Below are 18803 nucleotides of genomic sequence, written 5' to 3' on the forward strand. Positions count from 1 at the left end.
GCTTCTGGTCCCAGCCTGCTGACTCCTTTTTCCAGACTTCAGCTTTTACCCCTTTGGCTGCAGCCTGCTTGGCCCAGCTCCTTGGCTCCCTGGTGCTCCAGACTCTGCTCCGGACCCCTCTGGCAACAGCTCCTGGCTTAACTCAGTGATTGCCCATGTGTACCGGGCTCGGGGTGGCTAGCTCACTCATAGTCCTTCAGTGTCCTTTTACAGGCTCAGTTTGTCTGCACTTCCCTGCAGCAAGCTCCTTCCCGGCAGGAGTCGGTCAACCTAAGCCCTTTGCACAGTGCAAACTACCCACAGCAGACCGCTCGTTTGCTCTAACCACGTATGTCGTCTCTGATGCGCTCAGTCTCTTGCTTTGCTCCGAGGAGAAAGTCACTCCAGGCAGGGTCTCTGGGCATTGCTGTGCCGACCCACCAGCTCCTTGCATGGCTCCTGTCCCCAGGGGCCCTCTTAACTTTCTGTGTGCCATCTCATCATCTGGATCAGTTGGCCCAGTCCTCCTAGGCAGCCTGTAATCAGCTTTCACTGCCTGCATCTGGACTGCAATCCTTACCAGCCTGCAGGCTGCTCCCAAGCCCCTATAGCTGGCAGACTGCCCCTAGGCTCCTCAAGCTGGCAAGCCTTCTACATGATGTCCTGGACACACACAGCTATGGCTACAAGCTGCAGTACCCCTGGCCTGTGATTCCAGTCTGGGTCTCTGCCCTCCTGGGTTGTGCCTTCCCTTTGTGCTTCTCCGCCGGTAGACCACTTACCTCCCGGTTCCTCTGCAGACCTCTGCCTCCTGACCCACCGGCTCCCGATGCCCTAATTCTTCTTAGGACCTTTGCTTCCCTGGCCTTTTCTGTTGCTGATCCCCTGGGTGAGCCTCCAGAGCAGTGGTTCTCTGCCTTTTTACACTCAAGGTACCCCTCCATATCTTCTGTGAATTGAGCAGCACCCTGTTTCAAAACCTACCTGATGCATTATGGTGCTGGGAAGGAGGAGGAAAAGCCAGCTGGGAAAAAACATGCCTTGCAGGGAGTTGAGGGGAGGAGGAGGAGCTGGCAGGGGAGGACCTGCACTTACCACCTCACTTTTCTCTCTCCCTGGGGCATCCTACAAGGTGGTCATGGCACCCTGGGGTGCTGGTTGAAAATCACTGCTCTGGGATCAAGACCCAATGAGCTACATCCCTGCTGCACTCTCGACAGCAGCAGGGATGCAGGCCTGAGTTTTCTTTCCAAACACCGGCGCTATAAAACGGCTTCTTTTCTTTCTCCCCCTCCAAAAATGCAAAGAGAAACATTACCCATATATCTCGCACACACTTCACAGGTTTACATTGCACCATTGCCAAGGCAGAGCCTGTAATCTGAAAATTGATTTTTCTCCTCAGTCTATTAAATCATTCAGATCTGTTAGTAGTTGTTCTGTTGGAGCAGGAAGTGGGCAGCCATGCTCGCTTTGTAGGCCTTGATTGGTTACATCGGGTTGTTTATGAGGAGCGCTGCGGGTTTTGTTTAATATTCCCGAGGTCTGGCAATTTACATCCATCGATTTACAAGGCACAGTCTTTCAAGAGGCACCGGCGTCGCTTCAAATTACAGAATGATTGAAATCATTGGTGACAACTAGCACATTGGATTTATTTTTTTCTTTAAGTTTCCTGGAATGAAACATTTCTTCTCCTTGCAAAGTCTTTCGGCTGCACCTGCAGCCGGCTGAGAGAAATCCTATTGTACTGTAGCTCGCAAAGCCCCAAGCCCAGTCTAGACGGACAAAATTTAGTTATTGAGGCCAGGATCCCAAGGGTGTTTAGGAGCTGGGCTCCTCTGAATTTCAATGGGATTTAGGCACCTACATACACTTGGGGGTCTGGGCCCTACTGCTTGCCAAGCAGACCACTGGCCAGTACATAAAAATCCTAGGTGCTTTCATTGCACAGCATGTCTCCTTGCTGAATATGGAGACTGGCCATCTGGCCCAGGTTCCTGGTAGATGACACCAGAAAGCAGAAGGAAGAGATGCCTGCTTGTTCTTCTGGTTTGATAACCTCCTCTTCTGGCTGTTCCCAGCCCAGCGTGTCTCCTCCTGCATTTCAGGCAAGAGGCCTATGGTAGACTGCACACGCCACCCCTGCCATGCAGCATTGGGGGCAGTTGCCATGGGTGCCGTTTCCAACGTGCTTCCAAGCTCGTCACCCTGGCTCCTTCTCCTGGAACAAATCAGTTATCTGAAAGATCCTCCTAATGATCTTTCAGACCTTGAGTATCTTGTACATAAGCTGCTGTCCACGTCCACCCTGGCTGAGAATTAATAAAGCCGTAAGGAAGCCCAGTGAGAACAAGGGATCTTCTTGGAGACGGCCCGCTGGTCTGGAACAGGGCAACGGAAGAGGAAAAAGGCTGCGTTGATACCTTTAGATGTCAAGATTGCATTGACATTTTACTGATGGAGAAATTGCAGAACAGGGCAACCAGAGACCCTCTTCCGAGGGAAGGCACACAGGTATGGAGCAGGGCAACAGAGGAGGAAGGTTGCATCGACATCTTAAGAGGAGGAAGGTTGCATTGGCACCTTATTGAAGGAGAAATCAGAGAATAGGGCAACTAGAGATCTTCTTCTGAGGGAAGGCAGGGACTGACTTACCAGATCAGGCTGCTGGGCCCTTGATTCGGGAAGGGGGAACGGTCTCGTGAGGAGGCAGCAGCCTGGTTCTTTCTTATTCTGTCGCAATCTGATTGTGTGACCCCGGGCAGGCCGCTTGATCTTTCTAGTCCCCACTTTCTGAACTTTGCCATAGTTATCATCCTACTGTTAACGTAGGATGTGTCAGCCTGCATCACACTCAGTTGTTCATCAGATACAAATACTTTCTGTTCCTTGTGTAAAAAAAAAAAGAAAAAGAAAGAAAAGGTCATTTTCCAATAGACTGTCCTGCTCCAAAACCCAAACCTCCCAGCTGTTCAGATCTCAATGCTAAATGAGAGGAATCGGTCTACAGTCCCTGAGAAACAGCAGCTGCCAACTTAGCCTTCCTTCTCCCTCCTGGCGTAATGAGCCACCCAAATTGACTTTTCAGCCTTTGATTTAAATAAAGAGCAGATTGTCCCATTTTCCTCCTCCTCTTCCCCTTACCAACAAATGTGATTATGTCTTTACAAAAATCCCTGTAAATGAATTGCTGAAAGCTGAGCAAAATATATATATATCTTGCCACTGCAAGGGAAATTAGCTGAGTCTTGCGTTTCAGATGACATGTCCATCCATCTCCCGAGCCTCTAACGAGACACTGCTAGTGCAAGCGGCAACCAGCCATCCTGGTTTCTTAGGGCAGCTGCCCCAGCATCACCTTGAGCTTGTTAAAGAAAATGATTCTTCCAGTGCTAATGGCCCAGCCCGGCGCTGGGAGCAGGTGGATCCAGGGATCTTCTGCCCGTGGTTTACAGAGCATTTGTATCATCAGCAGCGTGAGAAATGGACTTTTCCCCTTTCAGCAGCAACAGGGAGATGATTTCCCTACTCAAACTGGGACCATATAAATAACCTCAGGCCTGATCCTGCCCCATCTACTGAGCCCTGCACCTTCATCAAGGTGAATGACATGAGCGGGGCTTTAAACAGCCAAATATTTACTTACTTTCCCAAAAGTGCCTTATTAGCATCCCCCGTTACTGTATTTATATTGAAAGAGGTGCTTTTTAAATAAAGCCAACCCCCCCAGTTCATTGGTTTTCCCTGGTGGGAGGAATACCTCCAACAGGACCTTGAGCTGCACGTGTAAATAGGCTGCGTATCGCTGGCTGAACAATGTCCCGAGGTGGCGTGCGCACAGATGCCAGCCGTGTCTGCCGCCCCGGGCAGGTTCTCAAGATGTCTTCCTTGCATTTCCCTTTGACATTTAGGAGCTGGTTAATTATTTCCACTTGTGCTTCCCCGGCTCCAGAGTTTCTTTACTCTCCTCACTATCTCCTCGTTAACAAACTTCATAAATTTCAGTGGGCTTGGAGGAGTTCATAAACCAGTTTGCTTGGAGTAGTCTCGGTTTTATGCCCTTTTACTCAGCATGCATTTTTCTTCGGTAATTTACAGTAAAATTATAGGCACGATTAGGTGGTTTCCCTTCTGCCGTCTTTCCCAGCATGCTGTTCTTCTCGCCTTATGGCTCTGTCTTTTGCATTTATCTCAGTCTACTCTGATCTTTTGTTTTGCTGTCAAGGCATGGTTGACAGTGTAGGGGCTTTATTGTCCTTTCCTATCTTTTCTTTAAAGAATAGGTCTCACGAGTGCTTTTAATCTCATGGAGAAGGCCAAAAACCAGTGAGAGTTCCTCTTGTGTGCAGCATACTTCAGACGGCAGTAAGAGGCTTTCATAGACTCATAGAAAAGGAGGGTTGAAGGGGCCTCAGGAGGTCACATCTAGTCCAACCCCCTGCTCCAAGCAGGACCAGCCCCACCTAGATCATCCCAGCCAGGGCTTTGTCTAGTGGGGTCTTAAAAGCTTTCAAGGATGGAGATATCACCACCTCTCTCTGGAAAACCTTTTCCAGTGCTTTACTACACTCCTCATGAAAAAGTTTTCCTAATATCCAACCCAAACTTTTCTTGCTGCAACTTAAGACCATTGCTCTTTTTTATGTTATCTGCCCCCGCTGAGACCGGTCCAGCTCCATCCTCTTTGCAGCCCCCCTGCAGGGAGGTGAAGGCAGCTATTCAGTCCCCCCTCGGTTGTCTCTTCTGCAGACTAAAGAAACCCAGTTCCCGCAGCCTCTCCTCATAAGTCTTGTGCCCCAGACCGCTAACCATTTTTACCCTCCGCTGGGCTCTCTCCAATTTATCCACATCCTTTCCTGTGCCGGATTTGTTGTTCAGGTCTGGGGTGACCAAAATTGGACACCGTACTCCAGATGTGGCCTCACCAGTGCTGAATAGCGGGGAAGAATCACTTCCCTTGAATGCAATGCTCCTACCATCGCAGCCCAGGATGCAGGTAGCCTTCTTGGCACCAAGGGCACGCTGCTGGCTCGTATTCAGCTTCTTGCCCCTGTCACCCCCAGGTCCTTTTCTGCAGAGCTGCTGCCCAGCCAGTCAGCCCCACAGTGCATGGGATTGCTCCATCCTAAGTGCAAGATTTTGAACTTGTCCTTGTTGAACCTCATGAAGCCTTTCCTTTTACTGGTCCCCATCCAAGATGGAGGTTTTCCTCTATAAGCCTGTGGAAACAGTAATCTGGGAGATGCAGGAGTACCGCATTGGCTGTGTCTATCGTTAGAGGCAAGTCCATTGGAGAGCAAGAGCTTTCTATTGCTGCCACCAGATCAAGTCACTCCACGAGCTCAAGTGGGCGATGCCTGACCTCTGATGCTGATGATCCAAAGATCAGTTATTGCTAATGGCCCGTTTAGACCAAAAGTCTTCCCCTAGCTTAGGCGGCCCATTGGACTAGCATGGTTAAGGCATGCTAGTTTCTGTGGCCAACAGTAAAACTGGCATCACATCTGTCCAACCCAAATATTAATTTACAGTTGGACTGAGAGTTGGGGGGCTGGCGGCTGTCACAGCAAGTCTTGCTCAAGTCTTGAATTCTCACGCCTTGAAATCCATATCAGGGTGTCTTGATTGTTTTACCACTGTACCCCAACTGGCGACATATTCAAAGAGTCGTTCGAGTCCTAAACAGGGCCTGGAAGACAGATATTGGGGATGAGCTTTCTTTGAGCCAGGCAGAGCGCATGATGATAGCCTGCCAATGCACTTGCTAGCAAAGCCACTACTTTGGCTCAAGTAGCAATAGTCTGTGTTGCAGCACTGAAGGTCCCAGGTACAGACCTTGTTGGCATGCAGGTGTGTTTTACCAGCATTCAAATTAGCATACTAGTTGACACTACTCTGAAAAGCGGCATGGCCTAGGAAGAAAGAAAAGATGACGACAGGGATGCTTGGGACCTCTGTTTTTACCCTGTCACAGACTTTCCTGCATGGTCTTGGAGAAGTCAGTTAGCTCCTCTGTACCTGCTGCCTCTTTGAGGCAACCGGACCACAAGGACTCCTCGCCGCAGCGGGGGGGTGTGAGGATCTCTTTTTTTTTCTTGTTTGTAAAGTGCCAAGATTCAGCAGCGAGTCATTTGGAGAGTGGCTGAAAGGTTTGAGTCGATCGCAGCCCCATCTCCAGAGTTGCCGCCTGCTCACAAAAGCCACTTGTGCATGAAGGGTAGAGCTGCCTGGAAAAGTGTTAGTTAATATTTGACCATCAGGACTTGCAGTAGAGACGATATCTTTTATTAGACTAATAAGATTTTTCCCAAAAAAAAAGAAAAATTCTTTAATATTTGATGTATTCGGGCAGGAGTTAGCAACACGTGTGCTAGATCTGGTCTGGGGAGCCTTTGCATCTGGACCACAGAACCAAGGGGTTTTGCCGACGCTGAAGCCATGCAGTCGCGGGGCGGGCAGCAATTCGGGGCTTCGTTCATGCTGCAGGTGGGCGGCAAGTAGAAGTGGCAGCAGCTATTTTAGAAGCACCTGCCTGATCTAGACTGATCCAGCTGCTGCTGCTGAACCTTGCCCGCCGGTACGTTAGTGTTTTCAAGGCATTGAACAAACTTGAACTAACTCCCACAGCAGCTTTACGGGGCCAGGGACATCAACATTCCCACGTTAGGGTCAGGGGGCGGAGAGGGATGTTAAAGGACTTGTTCTGGACTATTCATTAAGTCTGGTGCAAACACAGCGGCACTGGGGCTAATTGTGGTGTCACCTAGTAGTTTAGGAGCTGTGCTTCAACCACAGGAAACCATCCTTCCCCTTTTTGCACTGTGCAGGGGGCAGTTTATACGTTTCCCCTTGCCTTGTGGTTATAGAAATATCAGCTCCGCAGCAATATCCTCGTGCACAAATGATCTTGGTGGTTGATTAAATCCCTCAGCTTTGTTTTGGAGTTTAATTGATTGCAGAAGCAGTTTGTTGCTTCATATGCTCCAGCATTATAGACATCAGAGCTTAGCTAAACCTATGCAGCGGCATGGGGGGAAGTAGACAAAATGACACGGTTGCTAAAGTGCACTCATTTGATTAAACATATTCCCCATCACTAACATGTACTTTGTGTCTTCTTAGCACTGTCACCAGGTCAGGACAGCCATGCAAGCATGGAGCTCCCACCAGCATCTGAGCAGATCATGCAGACCCTCAGTGAACTGGCCAAGTCCTTCCAGGAGATGGCTGACCGCTGTCTGCTGGTCCTCCATTTGGAAGTCAGGTACTGTATAATGCCTCTGCATTTGGGGTGTCTACATCAATGCGTGTGGTTAAGACCGCTGTAAAGCTCCAGTAATTAGATGTGCTTCTTCCAGAAAGTGCCTGATGTTCTTTGGGAGATAAGGGATCGTGACAGATATCAAGCTCCGGGAATTTAAAAGGGTTCGTGTGTGCGCATGCATGCACACGCGCACCTCTGGGTGTGTTCAATGGTATCATCTTGCACACGGTCCCATAGCTTCTACGAGCCACAGCAAGGAAAACGCTGCCGTTACACGGCCACATCAGGTCAAACCACCTCAGTGAGGATAGGAGTTAATGTAGCCTGCAAGCAATCCAGTTTGGGAGGAATTTGCAGAGAGGTTGAATGAGAGAAGAGCAGAGAGGAGGCGAGACCTGCAGGGAGGAAACGGGCCTTCAGTCCAGTCTGGCACCATGCCCTCTAGCAAAGCCCTAGAAGAAGAGATGGGGTGGGTGTGCAGAGGCTGCCCCGTTCCTGGTCGCGTCTCAGCCCTGAGGTTTGAGGCTGGGTGTTCAGCAGGATGCAGGGAAACACTGCAGGGGCCCAACACATCAGAGCGGTGGGAAAGCTTGAGGGGAAAACGGTTCTTTTTTCTAACAATTTGTGCATTGGGAAAACTTTTTTGGTGGGGGGAGAGAGGGGCCTTTTCCAGACAAAAAAATGAAGCAGCACAAAAAGAACTGTCTTGCATCTGACATCTTTTTAATGCGTATCCCTCACTGTGCCTCGGAGGGCGGTCTGGGAAATCACACCATCGGCTGCTGAAAGGGGAGAAAGGTGGGGGCACCAGCTAGCTCATTTTGTAGATATATATGGGGCTACAAGGGCCAAGAGTGAAGGCCATCAGCTGTCACAGGAGAAAGAGCCTCGGGAAGCAGTTTTTCCCGGGTGCATGGCACTGGTTGCTTGTCTTCCTCCGGGCAGCTGCACAATTTGATGCGTCGGCGGCTTGTCCTGATGTGACCCGTTTTGAGCTTTATCCTGTGCTTGGGTAGATTACTGCAGCTCCTCATTTTCAGAGAAGAAATAAAACCGTACACATGTCGGCAGCCCCTCCACCTGCGCGCCCTGTTCCGGTGGATACGTCGCTTCACTTATGGGCACCCAGAAAAACCAGGCCTGGAGGCATTAGGAGGGGAAGGTGGGAACACCCAGCCAAACCCTAGCGCTGTCACACATCGGGCTCTAGGCACCGAACAGGCTGCCATTAGCCCGCAGTTTCAGGACACCAGGCAACTGGGGTGTGAGTAACAGCAGGTAAAGTGAGGTTGAGGGAGGTAGCAGATAGGAGATTGTCCCCTTCCTCAGGTGATCTGGCCATTATCCGGGCCCAATCTGATGCTGTCGGTGCAAAAAAGCCAATTGTGAGAGGCTCGTTGCAGGCCACTGGAAGGGAAACCAAGGTGAGCTAATGACCAGTAAAATCTTTCTCTGGGAGTTTCCCTCTTATGCTGAGTGCACCAACCACCTGCCACGCCAGGCAGCACAAAGCTAGTCCCTCCGGCATCTCTTCCATAGCAGGGTTGCCAGAAAGGACTGTGCCAGCTCCCGGGATTTCTGCCATTGTCAGGGCGTGTTTTCATTCAGAAAACCCTGTTCTTTAAACAGGCCCTCAGCATGTGTTGCCAGAGAGCACGGGAACGCGTCGGGCCCCTTGCTGTTGCAGGTGCCGTTCAAGGCGACACAAGCCGAGGTTTGCATTGCAGAAAGCCTCTGCGTTGTCTTCTCCTCCAGCTCGTCCAGTTGCTTCATGGTTTTGTTCTGTTGGGGCTTGGTCGGTATTGGGCTGCAGCAATGCGAGAGGCACACGAGGCTCTCCTAAACCTGAAGCCATGCTGTGCCACTCAGCAAGCAGCGTGCGTGAAAGAAGAAATTGTCCCTTCATTTTTTTTTTTACTTTTTACCTGCTCATTTACAAGGAACCTCGTTGAGACTTGCAGATCAGTACCCATATTCACAATAATCCCACTGGCACGTACAACTTTGGTTCTGTCCATTAGACAATCTTAAAGCTCTTTCATAAACATTAACTCAGCACTGTAAGTCCTAGGATGTCGGGAAGTAGTATTAACCCAGTGTCACGGAGGGAGGCTGCCGAAGCAGAGTTATCTAATTTGCCTTAACTACCACATCATGTTTTTGGCCACGTGGCCTAAAAAACCAAGTCTCTGCCGCCTTCCTTAATGATAATGCCATTCTTCTTGTTCAAATTTAATAACCACACCTGACTTATACTATAGGAATTAACAGAAAATTCATGGATGATAGATCTATTAGCAGCTGTTGACCAGAACGGTTAGAGATGTTTCCTCTGGTGTCTCTAAACCTAAAATGGCAAATGCCAGGGAGGGTATTGAACAGGGCATGGATCACTTTAGAGATACCTGGTTCAACACTCGCCCTCTATAGCATCCTCTTCTGCCACTGCTGGAGATGGGATGCTGGGCTCGATGCAGCACGGTGCTTTTTATGTTCTTGTCTTCTACAGTTAGTAGCTAATGGCTCAGGAGAAGGGTTTGTGCATGCAGATAAGCACAAGCAAGGTTCAACCACATCCGTTCTGCCGTCTGCTGCATCTAGGGACTGTTTGGGGGCCCAGTTCAGGTCTGTGTGCCGTTTAGAGGAGCCCTGGGGCTGCACTAACTTGTACATGCTCATCATAGCCCCTCACGAGACATTTTGCTGGCGGGCATCACAAGAGACTAGGACGCCCCAATCTGGGCCGCCTCCTGCCCTTATAGCACTTTCACGTATGCCAGGCCTGTGCTGACTTGGTGGTTCCCAGTGTTGGGAAGGTCTCGGCTCATTCCTTAGGATATCTGCACCGCTTTGCTCCCACAGTGCAAAGGGAACTTAACATGGGCCAGGTTCTGATCTCATTTTCCCTGCTATAGTGTCCTGTCGTACGGTTTCAAAAATACCCATGGAAAATAACTGAAACCATATTAAATTCCCGGCCGGTTCTGCTGCGGACTTCACTGAAGCCTGGTGCCCCATTTAGGTTTTGGGGTAAATTCTCTAAATTAAAAGTCTGTAGACCCCCTAAGAGGTAATATAAATGTCTAGGACTTCTCCAGAAGATACCTCAGGAATAGTGCAAGAGCGTATTGCTTTATAGAGCTTTGCATGAACTGTTCACGGGTAAAAAAATAAATACAAAAATAGTGGTAATATTAAATATCTGTGAGCAGGCGCTGCCATGGCTAGCTCATTATTGCTTTATATCCCCTGGCTCCTACTTTGCCTGTTTTAACATGTTACTAGGGCTTAAGGATACATGGAGAGGGTTTTTTTCCCCCAAGATCCTACAATGAAGCACTTGTTGGACTTGTACATGCTAGGGTGGAGAATCTGAATAAAAGGCACTTGTCATTTTTACCTCCAACTGCATAGGTCATACTTGATCACCAAGATCTCATTCTGTTCATCCCTGAAGGGAGCAAAATGACATGCTGAGAGGTGGATACGTTTGAGGCAGAAATCACCGGCCAATTTATCATGATCATTATTATTATTTTTCCCCTATTAAAGAGGAAATACTAAGTTGTTGCACCATACAAGACCAGCTTCAAATGTCACCTTGATCAGGCAGTTGCTTTAAATAAAAGCTCTACCTTCAGGAGACCTTAGCTGCGTACTGTCGCAGCCATGTATCACGGTAACATCCTAAATATGCACTTTACAAAAATCAACCCTCCCGCTGTGCAATCAGCAGTGTTTTCAGAAAACCTTAATGCCAAAGTCACGTCAAGGTCAGTATGAACATGCCAGCGTTTTGAAGGCGGGGGGAGCCAGGCTCATTTTGCAGCCATTTCAATCCTGTTGCACGGTGGTAACAAAATATTGCCAATCAATTCTATTTGGGATCAGCCAGGGCACTAAAAGCAGTGTTAATTATTGAAGGACTAAGGGCTTTAGTTGCCTTTAGAGACTTGCTAATGAGACAAAGCGTTCGTCTTTCTGCTTGGCTGCCAGTTGAAAGCCAGCACAAGTCGGGAAGTTTGAGAAAGTTACCGTCGGCTGGTGCCTGCCCAGTGATTTGTATGAAATGCATTTTGGACGGTGGGATAACTGGGGCAGGACAACTCGGGGAGCTGCCCCAGGCACTAATTTGGGTGGTAGGGATGGGGAAAAAACCAGGCTGGTGCTGCAGCCATGTGATTGCAGCAGTGGTAGCAGCCAGACGGCGTTCCTGCCTCTGTGCGTGGCAGCCGCCCCAGGCACTCGGCCGCATCGCTGCGCCTCTGGTTTTGGAGGTTGCTCTCTGGTCCCAGAGAGGAATATTCAGCCGCTGCAGTTCAGCGCCCTTGTTAGCAATCCAAGCTGAGAGATTGAGGACTGAACAAACCAGAGACTTGGCACAGCCCCTCCATGTCACGGTGGTGATTTGTTTGTCGTGTCCAGTTGCCACACTTGCTCGGTGGATTATTAAGGGGTTTACATCACTCCCACTGAAGCAATGGGAATCCCACCACCTATTGGTTCAATGGGACCTGTACCAAAGAGGGCTTCAGTATATAAAGCTATTGCTCCAGTATTTAGCAGCCCTCAACTCATCCCAAACACATTTTTAACAAGGGTAAAGCTTATCCGCAGACAGCTTTTCCTGCCAATGGCTCGGTTTATCCAGGAAGCTAAAACGGTTTCTTCAATATTTCTTCCAGCCAAATCCATATGACATTGGATAAATAGCTCAGTGGGTTAATATTAACATCTTACCTTACCTTGTCTCTGCCTTCTGTCGCCTAGAGTTCATTGCTTCCATTATCTGATCCCGCTGGCTAAACAAGGGAATTATGCTATAGTCGCCAATGTGGAAAGTATGGATTATGACGCTCTCGTGGTGCGGCTGAATAAGGACATCAGCGCCATCGAGGAAGCTATGAGTGCCAGCCTGCAGCAGCACAAGTTTCAGTACATCTTTGAAGGTCAGACATCTGTTGGAAAGGATGGCTGATGTGCTAGGAGGGAGGGGGAGCCGGGAGTCTGCTCTGCCACTTGGGACGCGGTCTACGCTTTGGGTCTTCCCAAAAAACGAGGTTATTGTTCTCAGCCTAGAGCTGCAAACGTTCTTGTTTGGAAATGCAGACCGTGGCATGGCAGCCATCTGCAGCAGATTGATAGGGAGACCCGTACAGACACAGGGCAGATGGAAATCCTGCTGCCCCTATGCCATTCCTTTGTATAAATGGATAAACACGAGGAACGGGCCCATTTTAGATGGGGAAACCCATAAGATGAAGTCTGTTCAGTGAGGTCCTCCATCAGGAAATCTGTGTGGTCTGTTATGGAGCAGGCCCTACTCGAAGCACAGTTCTTCTGTTTCTGGAATTAGATGTGGGCAACAGGAGAGCTTCAACAGCTTGGAAGGTGTGAAGAAGAAGTTTTCCAACTATTTGAGTTGATTGAATAAAAGATATCAGGTTTACCCAAAGAACCTTGTCTGCCTATGTCCTTAGACCAACCCGGCTACAACCTGTAAAGACCTTTAAGAGTCTAAATGACGTTTAGTTCATCTCATTTATATTTCCTCTGTGTCTTTAATGGTCTTCTGGCCTCTAGGACAGTGCAGATCATCTTATGCAACGGATTGTACAAGGTCAGAATAATCCAAGCAGATACAAGTCTTGCTCTACGTAGCACGATGGGCAGGCAGAGTGGGGAAGCCTTGCAATAATGCTTTTCCCCACGTTATGTACTGTTCATATTCCTGAGTGAAGTTTGAAGGTCCAAAGAATCATGGAAAATAGGCCTGGAAGGTGCTCTAGTCCAACCCCTTGCTCAAGGCAGCCTACTTGGGTCAGAGACCACCCTCAATGAGACCCATCTCTCCAAATAGCATCTTGATGTTCCCTGTGCATATAACCTGAGAGCAAGACTTCTAGCATCTGTGAACAAATCTAGATTTGCTTCTTAACCATGAGCCTTGAAAGCTCAACCTGATACGTGGAGATCTTAAAGTTTTATTCTCCTCCAGGCGTAATGACCGGCTCTGTGTCCAAAATGATCGGATGTTGATGGTACCTGAGGCAGAATGCAGATCTTTTTTTTCCAACTATGTTGGATCTTCTGGGCTGGCAATGGTGCCGGAAGAGGGGGCGGGAAACAGTTGTATCAGTAGATCAAACAGTTGTAACTCAACAGATGTGTGGGGAAGTTGAGACAAGTGCTAACAAGAGGCTGTAAGAATTTCCCATTGAGCTCGTGAAAGGAAAGAAAATTATCCAGAATCTGCTTAATAAATCCAGGGGCTCACTTGAAGGTCTGGAAAAATCAGTGGCTACAAAAAGTTTTACTTCTGTTCTTTCATGATAATTCTTGGTGTATTAGATTTATCTTTTTTTATTAATTTAAAAACAGTTGGGGGGAAGTCACCCAAAAAATAGCAAGGTGGTGAAGGTAGGATCCAGAACCCACCCTAAGAACATGAGTTGTACCGTCCATTAAAAGGGAACAGCAGGGCAATGCTTACGTGTCCTTCCTCTTCCAGTTCTTTGACTTCTCGCTCCTTCCCCCTAGGCTTGGGCCACTTGATTTCCTGCATTCTCATCAACGGAGCCCAGTACTTCAAGCGGATCAGTGAATCTGGCATCAAAAAAATGTGCAGAAACATCTTCATCCTCCAGCAGAACTTGACCAACATCACTATGTCCCGGGAGGCTGACCTGGACTTTGCAAGGTAAGTTGGAAAGCGCGCCTGCCCCTGTCTCCCCCTTCCCTTTTGTTCACATGATGACATCTGTGTTGACGAGAGAGATTGCTTCAAGGCATTATCTATCCGCTGTGGTTGGATAAAGCCGACCAGTGGAGTAAAAAAAAAACCAACGCTGGAGATACCATTCACCTCTTCCTCCTTTATACAGGACATTCAGCAGAGAATCGTTCAGCAGAACGAAGGTCACTTTGAGTTTAGCCTCCACCAAATTAGTCACATTATGGTTGCTACCTGCTATCAGCCTGGTACGTCCCCTAGGAAATGTCCAGTTGGGCGGCAAGAATAAAGCACCGCAGCCTCGGGGATTCAAAAGGCTCTGTCCCCTGAAAGGTCTGTTCTAAAAACAGAAGCAGTAGACGCGTCTTCCATCCCTATTGAACTGCCTTGCTTAGTCCTCCCTGCTGCCGTGCTCGGAAAGCCCATCCATTGAAATCAAAGGAACGCCATGACGTTTTGCCAGCTCTAGCGTTGTGTTTTGGCAGGTACCTGTCATCACAAGTGGCTGCGAAAGAGACAGCTCATTGTTTTAACAAAAATATTCCTGTTCTCTTGGCAAAGTTTGCGTGCTGGATTTAATGGGAGTCCTATTTGTCCCGGAGAGTTGAAAAGGATCTTGTATTCATAGAAACTGATGGATGAGTTTGAGGTAGGCAGACTATTATAATTGCCCAGAAGGGGAGGGTTTGATCAGAATACCAGGGCTGATACCCTGCTGTTTTACAAATAGCTTGCAACACTTATCCTAAATCTTGTTTTGTCTTTTCCTCATTAAAGAGCAACTGCTGAAGTCGAGAGGCAGCAGAAGTTGATAAGTATTAATTAGGCTCCTTGATGCAGACAACTGTAAGGTTCAAAAGGACCTCAAAATCCGTTTGGGCCACCCCCCTTACAATAGGCAATGTAGAGGCCATCTTTTATAGCTGTGCAAAGTGAGGCCAAGGTGTCAAATATGTCACTTGGTGTCACCGAGTAGAGTATGTCAGGGAGGGAGAAAGGTGTCAGGACTGGAGCAAAGATCTTTCTATTTCCTATCTCCCAGTCCTGTACTCAGACCAACACACCCATGTTTCCTTAAAGAAAGAAAGGTCGTTAACTTTTGACTCCGTTAGCAAAGTGCCAGCAGCACTCTGCTGCTGAGCACTCAAGCAGTCCCATCACAAAAAGTAGCTGGAGCTTTTGGAATGAGCACATTAATGACAGCCCAATTAAACGACGCACAAAGATCTGTATTGACTTTGCAAATAGATATAAGAAGAGAGCTGGTGTCTTAAATGCACAGGTTCTGTCATCTTGGCAGTGACCGTTTCAGCAATAGGCAGCTGAGCAGATGGCATATTCATAGGGAAGGGTTTGGGGCTTGAAGTCTAACAGCAGGTGTGGGTCAAAGGCAAACGCTCAATGCAGGGCTTTGGAGTAAAAACTAATGGGAATCAGGTTTGTCACCATTTGACACAGACTGAGTTAGGTGCAACGTCTGACTTACTCACACAGAGGACAGCAAAGTATGACGGAGTGCTTCATCTACTTGGGCTCTCGTGGGGGGAATGAGCTCATTATTGAATTAGTGTATTCATAATAACATTGACATGGGGAAGTTATGAATGCTGAGGCCTACGGGGGTAGAGAGATCCATTACTAATTCTCTGAGGACTTTAATTCCCAAATTCAATCATCCCTTTTTAAATGATTTTTTTTTTAGTTGAAAAGTTAAATAAATTAGCCTTGGTTTCTGGCAAACAGAGCAGGGCTCAAGCATGTGCTAGCAGCAACTGGCATGCAAATAAAGACATGCTGACCAAGCGCTACTGGAGGCTGGCAAAGCTGAGCCATCGAGTTAGTGGCTGCAGCAGTCGCTGAATAGCAAGGGAATAGCGCTGCCCAGGATGTTACAGTGTTCAAAAAGAGAGGGTCGGGTGGGACACATTGGTCTTCCTTAGCTGCCCATCATCAGGGATCCGGGTTTCCTGTTTCCCACGGGAAAATGGAGATAACTGCAGTTTTTACTCTTTACCAGAGGGAAACTTGGATTTCTCATTTTAGTGGAGAAACCCGTGGATTTTGCAGCTTTGCAAAGAGCTGTGTGCAGGTGGGCAGAGATCCAGCCTGCAAGGAGCTGGGGGGAGCGGGAGGAGGGTGGTCAAGCAGGAGGCGCTATGTGCGTGCATGTGCACGCGGCCGCCAGGCAGCCTGGAGAGCAGCTCCCACAGGTAAGTTGGGGTGGGGGTTGAGGCCCCCGTAGAGAGGGAAGGAGGGAGTTGAGCAGGGCTGGGCAGGTGGGGCCTGGGGCTGCAGTGGGCAGGCACCGGCTCATCCGGAGAGCAGTGGGGAAGGGCCAGGTCCCCACTGCTGCATTCACTCCCAGGGAGGCAGCACAGACCCATGCCCCCCAGATCTGTGTGTGGGGCAGGGGCCGGCTGCCCACTCCCCGCCCTGCTGCCCTCCCCCAGGGGCTTCGCAGCCCAGTGGGTGCAACCTGGTGCTGCAGGGAACAGCGGGGCCGCATGGGGATCTCCTTGCCGTTGCAAGTTCTGTGTTGCCCTGGCAATGCGTCCCCTGCCCACGCGGCAAAAGCAAGGGACATAACCCCCTGCCACCATCCACGGTGCTCCCGCGCGTGCAGGGGACACTTCGCGAAGGCAGCGCGGAGCTCACAGCGGCAAGGAGATCCCCACGTGGCCCCACCATGCCCTTGCAGTGCCGGGTTGCACCCTCTGGGCTGCAGAGCCCCCGATGGAGGGCAGCCGGGCCACGGGATTGTGGGGGGTAGTGAGGGACCTTTCATTTGAATCATGGATTTGGGAGGTTTTATTGGAGAAATTGCAGGTTTTTTTATCAGAATTTGCTGTTGTTTTGTTTTTTTTTTTAATTATCGGGGAAAACCAGGATCCCTGCCCATCATCTGGAAGGGGCCGTTTTTGTATGAGGAGAGCTCTTTGGGCCTGCCCGAGTTGAGGGAGGGTAGAGTTGCGCCTTGTATATTAACCAAGTGGGTGGGCAGGTGTGTGTTTGCATGTACTCACGCACTCACTCGTGCACACACACACGTACACATATGTGGGTGCATAGCACAAGCTCTTGTGACCAGAGGCTCATTTTGTCTGGTCCTGTGAAAGGATGCACAGAGAAAGCAGAGCATAAGGAGAGAGAAAGGCCTGAGCTTTCCATACAGCAGCGTTTGCCGCTTGCCGATCTCGCTGTCCCCTCCCTTTGTGCAAGCTCCAAAAGCATTTTTTACTTTTCCGTGTTGCACGGCCACGCTGTTTGTCTCTCAGGGGCTGGCTCTCCATGATACAGAGTGAAACCAGTTTCGCCCTTTGGTATTCACATTGCTGTGGTACTACAGTAAACTAGAGCCCCTGCTTTGTGCTAGCACATTATCCTTGTTCCTGCAGCTCCCTCGCGACTTGTGGATAACGGCTTCCCCCAGTACATGCCTTGCTGCAAATTAACCCATTCAAGCTCTGATGTTGCATTGTGCATTTTGAGAAAAGGCTGCCGAATCCGGCATGTTTTTTCTCTGGACCACAAGTATAGGGTTTTTTTTAACTGATCCAGTGACGATCCTTGCGGGTTTGTTCAGCTCACTGGGAAACATTTACATGTCTTGCCTATTCTGGACGCCCTGGCTTTGAAAGTGTTTCCGTTAGCAACCTCAGTCGGGGAAATCTGAGCGGGACACTGCCTGCTCTGCGAAGTCAGAGCTATCCCAGTAAAACATGAACCCACTTAATACTCATCCGGTTCAGGTGAGACTGGGTAATTAAAAATGTTTCCGGTTTGCGACCCTGCTGTTCACATCACAATCTTTCCCAATTCACTGCTTGGTTGGCTTTGTAATAGGAAAGGGGGTGGCGGGGGGACTCTGCTTCCTGTGAGTTTTGCTTTGAGACATCTGGGTTCACCCAAAGTGAACATGGTCATGGAAGGGGGATGCTACACAGAGCAACACCAGGGAGTACGTTAGGATGCTTCCCTACAGACAGCGAACCTGCCGTGTTGCTTGCAGTCTGCAAATGATTTTATCCACTCGCACGCAAGCGGACGTAGGTGGTACCGGGTACCCGACTGCTCTGACTTGTGCACCGCTCTGTTCGGAAAGGACACCCCGTTACCAAATCGCACACTGTTGTTGTTTTTCTCCACCAGTATGATACCTCACCCAAAAGGGCCCTGATCATTCACAGGGGCACGTGAGCACTACCAGAATACAGATGAATATTCATGATTTTATTTCTGAACTTGAAACAAGCCAGTGCCGCACGATTTGGATCAAGGGCTAGATTTCAAATTAGGTTCCAGGTTTAGATGGTTTGTCACCATTGAGCTGGGAGGCCGGCTGGGAAATTTGGAGCCAAAGTCAGATTGTATCTCCTCCTATCCCCCTGCCCGCGCATACACCGACCGGCAGAGAGGTGTTCAGCTCCATTCTGTTTAAAGACCTCTGAACCAATGTTCGGCTATTAGAGGAATAAGTTTTCCATCGACTGACTCTGCTGCCTTGCTGTTTTGTAGTTCCGATGCGTCAGAACGAAGGCAAATCTGCTTTCTTGTCAGGCATAGGAGGGGAAATGCTGGAGCATGCGTCGTTTCCTGCAAGATCAAGTCATTTTGATGTCTTTGGCATCGCACAGCTTGAGGCTGGCTACCATTCACTATTAGCTCTGAAAAATCATGGAGTCGTCATGGTGCCCTGTGACCAGTGGGGTCCCTCAAGGCTCTGTCCTGGGACCCATGCTGTTCAACATCTTCATTAACGATGTGGACATTGGAGTCAGGAGTGGACTGGCCAAGTTCGCTGATGACGCCAAACTTTGGGGCAAA

At 49.1% G+C, this 18803-nt stretch overlaps 1 protein-coding gene across 2 annotated transcripts in view; it reads left to right on the plus strand.

The window, feature by feature from the left end:
* Window positions 1–18803, plus strand: part of EXOC4 (exocyst complex component 4) — a 568367-nt gene that overhangs the window by 515555 nt on the left and 34009 nt on the right. The window contains exons 15-17 of one of the 2 annotated variants that reach the window (XM_019543773.1): window positions 7105–7246; window positions 12017–12195; window positions 13787–13946. In XM_019543773.1, the coding sequence (XP_019399318.1) occupies window positions 7105–7246; window positions 12017–12195; window positions 13787–13946 (481 nt within the window). The remainder of the gene's footprint in view (window positions 1–7104; window positions 7247–12016; window positions 12196–13786; window positions 13947–18803) is intronic. The other variant, XM_019543775.1, reaches the window with a different exon arrangement.

Source organism: Crocodylus porosus, unplaced genomic scaffold (assembly GCF_001723895.1).
Source record: "Crocodylus porosus isolate Cpor-Errol unplaced genomic scaffold, CroPor_comp1, whole genome shotgun sequence".
NCBI lineage: Eukaryota > Metazoa > Chordata > Crocodylia > Crocodylidae > Crocodylus > Crocodylus porosus.